The sequence below is a fragment of the Mustela erminea genome, chromosome 5 (assembly GCF_009829155.1).
Source record: "Mustela erminea isolate mMusErm1 chromosome 5, mMusErm1.Pri, whole genome shotgun sequence".
Lineage (NCBI taxonomy): Eukaryota > Metazoa > Chordata > Mammalia > Carnivora > Mustelidae > Mustela > Mustela erminea.
The window spans coordinates 117,699,426-117,705,561 of record NC_045618.1 but is presented as its reverse complement, the minus strand read 5'-3'; the positions used below and the strand labels follow the sequence as shown (position 1 = coordinate 117,705,561).

The 6,136-nt window shown below is 39.5% G+C and overlaps 1 protein-coding gene across 5 annotated transcripts in view; it reads right to left on the bottom strand.

Annotated features, from left to right (window-relative positions):
* Positions 1–1,805: 1,805 nt before the first annotated feature.
* Positions 1,806–6,136, bottom strand: part of CATSPERB (cation channel sperm associated auxiliary subunit beta) — a 118,440-nt gene continuing 114,109 nt past the window's right edge. For 4 of the 5 annotated variants that reach the window (XM_032344652.1, XM_032344655.1, XM_032344654.1 and 1 more), the window contains one exon: positions 1,806–2,264. In XM_032344652.1, coding sequence (XP_032200543.1) covers positions 2,061–2,264 — 204 coding nt within the window. In that variant the 3' untranslated portion in view covers positions 1,806–2,060. The remainder of the gene's footprint in view (positions 2,265–6,136) is intronic. The other variant, XR_004286069.1, reaches the window with a different exon arrangement.

Below are 6,136 nucleotides of genomic sequence, written 5' to 3'. Positions count from 1 at the left end.
ACAGAATAGTATATCTCATGGACCTGAAAAGCATATAGAAGCAACTTCTTAAGATACATTGACATGATACATGTGTGGTGGAATAGAAAATCAAACTCAACAAGAATATACCTTAGCAAAGTCTGGGCTAATTCAGGATTCTGGAGCCTGTGAAGGTCTCCTAATCCAGAGTAAAGGACCGGTGAGAGCACCCTGCTTTCCCTACCACATAGAAGAACAAACAGTACCCGGGAGGTCATTTGGGAAATGTGAGGTAGCACGTACCACATACCATTTAAAATATTCCATTCTGTTGCATTTTGGTTCTAAAAGTGGGCAGCTTTGAGTGGCATCCAGTCCAATATAGGCTATAGTACAAATCTGGTTACTCCCTTCTCATGAACCAGCAGAGCCATAAACACATTTACGTCGTTTGTATCAATCTCTGTGAAGTGTGTGAGATTTTATCCTACTTGTAAACTTACAAGGTAGTTCTGGGTGCTGGGTGAAGACACCCAGCCTGCCCATTTGCTCCAAATGTCTTGTAGGCTTCTGTGGTATTCTTCCATCTCTGCCCCTTTATGCACCAACACAAGGAGTGGGGCAATACTTGCTCCCCCCGCAAATGAGAATAGTAAAGCCCTGGTGAATTTATTCAGAATTTTCCAATCAGAAAATCTAGAAAGAATTCATTCGCATTTCCACAAATGTTGAGGTTTTGTGTTATATCAACATTTTATTTTAATTACGCATGGGGAAACACATGATCTTTTCAGTGCATATGGACTCAAAATGTTTTAATCCCTCAGAAGTAAATTTGCCCCTGACTCTATCCTCAACTTCACAAAAAGAAGTGAAACAATGGGTTGATGTTCTGAGATTCACTGCATTATTGTTACTCTGTGACCCAGAAACAGGTGGTGCTGTGTTAAGGAGAATGTCTACTGAATGTTCATGCACAATGGCCCCTTGGACACTGGCAATTTCCCTGGCTGTCTGGGATATATGTCTTGTGCCATAATCCCCAGTACACAGGGTTGTATCCTATAGCTACAGCAGAGTCACTTGGGAAGCAAGGGGTGGACAATGAATGGTTCTGTTTAAGATTTCCCTTAATAAAATCCTGCTGAGATTTTTGCTTACTGTGCCCTGACCTGAGGGCTCTGACAATCAGGTGGTCTCTCTAGCCAGAGTCATAGTGCTTCTACCAGTCACCATGATAATGATTCCCCTGAAGTGGAAACCAAGTCCTCTCTGTAGTTTTTTTTTGGTTCCTGGTGTAGGAGGAAACAGGTTCTTCTGGACTAGATGCTTACCTTCTCCTGACTTTGTCACAGCACTGTGCCTCCGCCCCTCCTGAGCTTTCTCAAGAGAGCGTTGCTCTGGTCTCGGAAAGTATTGCCATCTTCTGACTATTTGGGAATGGTGGAGAGAATGACTATTTGGGAATGGCTCGGAGAGAACACACAGAAGTACATCTTTTGGAATTCCACACACTTGTGCATAGGTTTGTAAACAAATACCTTGCCCAGTGTTCTTCCAACACCCCCATAATGGGGGGGGGTGTCACATTTCCCTCTTTTTAGGTACTACTATCTGGTTTTGAAGTTGAGCTTCAAGAAACCCAGATGGCTTTCTCTTTCATTCCCATGAAGCTTTGCTAGTGCACCTGCAGCTGGGCCTTCTCCCCACGTGCCTTTCCCTGGTGTGACTGCATTTTGCTCATGCTCCTTCTCCAACAGAGCAAGGCTCAGGTGTCCTGATCCCACAGAATGGACTCCAGTCAATAAAAGCTAAAAACTACAGAAGCAAATTCCACACAGAGATGTTTATCATTTTATAGTTTTGTAAAAACCTCAAGGAAAATCTTCCATGTAAGCGTTAACAGAAGAAATTTTCCACATATTAAAAATAGGAAAATAGGATGGAAAATGTATTGACAAATAGCAATTTGAGTTATAAATGGTGATCCTGTTTGCCTTGTTTTTATATTCACTTTTAAATATTGTTCCAGGAATTGTCCTGTCAAACCAGCACATTAAGAGAAGATTGTGATTATCATTGGTTCATTACTCAGATTTTCACCTATGAGCCATCTGATTGATACTCAAATTTGACAAGTTCACTTTGTTCCTTGCCATAAATTTTTGGCATATATCACTTGGGTGGATGTTACGTATCTGGAACATAAATGCTGTAAAAATTAGTCCCCCCAGCACCACAGCCGCTGCAACAGCTATCAGTGTGTGTCCTGGAAATGGCAATGGAACTTCGTCAACATAAATCTGCAACAGAAAAAGCACAGTCTTTTAGCATCCTGGATCTAGTCATTTGAGACACTGATTTTTTTTTTTTTTGAGACACTGAATTTTATAGGATCTCTGTAATAGTGGAGATATTGTTAATCAAATTAGCAAACTTCTGCTCAGATACACACAGACATTCAGCATCCACAAAACCTAGAACCCATCTCTGGACAATCTGGCAAGTACACATTTGCACACAATACAGAATATAAATTCTATTGTCCTAGGTCTTTAACCCCAGGGGTCTGCAGGATACTTACACTGCAGGAAAATGCTCTGTATTCAATTACAAGGAAGGGACAGAATTCTGTGGGAAAACAGGAAATGCCTGCCAACTGCCCAGGGTGACCGGGGAATGCACTTCCTGAGCTGGGTCTTGAAGAGTTAAGTGGGTTCCCAGAAGACAAGGAGAAGAACAGGCATTCCAGGGAGAGGGAATAAGCAAGTCCTCTTTTAAGCTGTCATCTTTTTAGAAAATCCCCTATGTACTAGCATAGGGAAACTTCCATAGATTCAAAATTCTTCCTATACCTGAATGGATAACTAATAAAATCAAGTGCCTAGAAGAGAGACAGGATTGTGGACAGAGGGGCATGGAGGTATCTTTTTCTCAGAGACTAGAGGCAAGGGAAGGTGCCATTTCCATTAACTCTACAAGTGGTGGGTATATAGGAAGTAAGATGGTTCGAGACCAGTGACTTAGGTTTTCTCTGTGAAGTAGGAAGCTACATCACATTTTTGAAGTAGAAGAAAGTAGAGATGAGTGGAAATAGGGCAGTGGCAAATGTGGAGAAATGCTAAGGATCGTTAAACTGCTTTAAGATATAGCTCAAGTTAATAATTAATTAATTGATTAATTAAATTAAATTAAATTAAATTAAAAAAAAAGATAGAGCTCAAGTTAAAGGTACCACCATCCTCCCAGCAACCAGAGGGGGTATGCTTTTTCTGAGGACCAGCCCTTGTATGCCATCGATTCTTTCATAATTTCTCTGAGATTCATTCTTTCCATTCCATTTTTAATACTGCCACCATGAGCTTTATTACCTCGCTTTGTATAAACAAGCCACTCAGCCCCCTCTCTGTGCTGTCAATCGATGTTGACATAATAACAGTGCAAGATTCATCTTTGTAAGACAACTGTCTGTCTATAAAACACTTTTTTTTAAAAAGTGAGGCTGCTTTATTTGCAATGAAAAGAATTTTGACCATATGGAACTGGTGCCAGAAGTGGGATGTTATAAGTAGCAGAGCCGAAAGGGTGATTCTGGCCAAATGGTGTGGAAAGTGGGGAAAAACTGTTTTTTCCCAGCTGGGCAGATGAGTACCCGCACAGTAATGGATCAGCTGGCTTAGCCATCTCCTGGTGTACGGCACAGCCAATGGTGTGTGCCCAGTGGTACTGGAATTATTGGGAATTTGATAGAAAATATTAGATATTGAATGTGATATTCAGGATGGTACTTGTGGTCTTCAGGATGGTACTACATATAAACAAAAATCTTCCTTTTAAGCCAGACTATCAGAAGAGCTTGGATAATTAGCTTTGTTAAGAAACATCTAATCCATTTGCAACCACTGAGAGACAATTGTATGCTACCTGTAATCGCAAAAGTGAAATTTCTTTTCTGTGCTATAAGAGCCAGAGGAAATAACTCATTGTAATCAAGTCTATTTGGGTTTTGTTTCCATCTTTCTGTTTAGCTTCCTTAGCATTAGATATCTCTCCTCTTAGTCCCCACAGTCCTCATGGCTGACAGCAGTTCCTGGGTTTATAAGCTGTTTTTTTCATTATCATCAAGAAATCCATGTCCTGGCATTTGGAGCAAAACTCCTGTGATTCACTCTGACTGGGCTGTTGTAGATCATGTCTCCATCCCTGAACACCTTTTTTCAAAAATGTTTAATAGCTTCTTCTTGCTGACAGGAACATTCTAAAGTTAATGACCTCTAAGTTCTCCTACAGTTTGACCCTAACCAGCCTACTTTATTGTACAGAACCTTCCATCCCAGCCAAATGTATACTTTGAAGCCACTTAAGAGATAAGCTTTATGCTTTCTCTTAACTGTGTCTTTTCTGCTGCTGTTCTCTCAACCCAGAATGCCTTCCTTACCCATTTTTTTTTTACATAAAATAAAATTTTAGTCACCATACCAGACATTAGAAACATCTCATTTGTTCAGTTAAGCCGTCCATTACTTTTTAAGAGTAGAAACCTGTATCACCTCTGAATTCCGTATTCACCAGCTAAACTACCACCTCTAAAATTTTTGAAAACAGTTTTTCCTCACATGTTTCCCTTCCAATCTTCTTTGACTATCCAAATATTCCACACCATGTCTAAAAAAGTTAAACCCCAGAATCAAAGAAGAGTGTCTTCTAGACACAATGTCACTTTACTGCCAAAATACTTCATTTCGTGTATCTTAAACACAGAGAATTCACTTAAATAGCCACAGTATAATTACCAATATCAAGGAATTAACACTGAGACAATGCTGTTCTCTAATCTACAGACATTATTCAAATTTTGTCAATTATCCCAATAATGTCCTTTAAGGTGCACAAAAGTCCCCATTGTTTCAGGCTACTTTCAAAAGCAGGTGTCAACAGTCCCTAGAAACTTACACCCTTTTTCTACTCTTTCCTAATGATTTTCTTCCTTTGTTCACTGTACAATCACTTCCTATCTTTCTTTTATTCATTTTAGTGGTTCCTCCTTCATTCCTGAAGCTTTGTGTCCTTCTGTTAACACTTCTTTTCAGCCTTGAAGAACTTCTTTATGTATTTTTTTAAAAAAGAGAAGTTCTGCCAACAGTGAATTATCTTAGGTTTCCTTCATCTAAGAATGCTTTCATTTTTCCTTCATTCCTGAAGGATAATTTCACTGGATACAGAATTCTGGATTGGCAGTCCTTCCTCCCCACTAACCCCTGTTCGTGGTATATTAAAGATGTCAGGCCACTTTCTTCTAGCTTCCATGGTTTCTGAGGAAAAATCAGCAGTCATCCAAATTATTGTTTACTTACATGGCTTTGTTGTTGTTGTTGTTTTGGCTGCTTTCAAGATTTTTTTCTTTATCTTTGATTGTTAATAGTTTGATTATGGTATGTTTAGGCAGAATCTCTATATCTTCCTCTGGATTCACTACGCTTCTTAAATATGTAAATTTGTGTCTTCACCAAATTTGGGACATTTTCAGCCTTTACTTCCTCTTCTTCTCCTCCTTCTCCTTCCTTTCTCTTCCCCCTCCCCTCCCCCTTTACACCCCTCCTCTCCTCCTACCTCGGACTCCTCCCCCACCTCCCTCTCCTATGGCACCTCCCCCTTCTCCCTCTTCTCCTCCTCTTCTTCCAACTCCTTCCTTTTTCTGCATCACTCCCTTTTTCTTGTCCTTCATGGACTCTGGGGACATAAATGGCAGACTTTTGATACTGTCACATTGATCCCTGAGGCCATTTTTTTTTTAAAGTCTTTTTTTCTTCAGAGTGTTTTGCTTTCAAATTCACTAATTTTTTTTTCCTCTGCATATTTCTTCCACTAGCAAGTCTATCCAGTGATTTTTAAATTTTAAATATTGTATTTTTCAGTTCTAAATTCTCCATTTGGTTCTTTTTTATAGCTTCCATTTCTCTGTTGAGAATTCTTCCCTTTCCCTCTTCAGTCATTTCAAAAGTGTTTACTTTTACCTCACAGAACCTGGTTATCATGGCTGGTTTAAAACATCCGTCTGTCTGATCAGTTCATTTGCCATCAGTTGCTTATGGTCTTTTCTTTTGAGGATTGATTATAGTTTCTTAGTTATTGGCATATTGAGTAATTTTGGATTTTATCCTGGACATTTAAGATG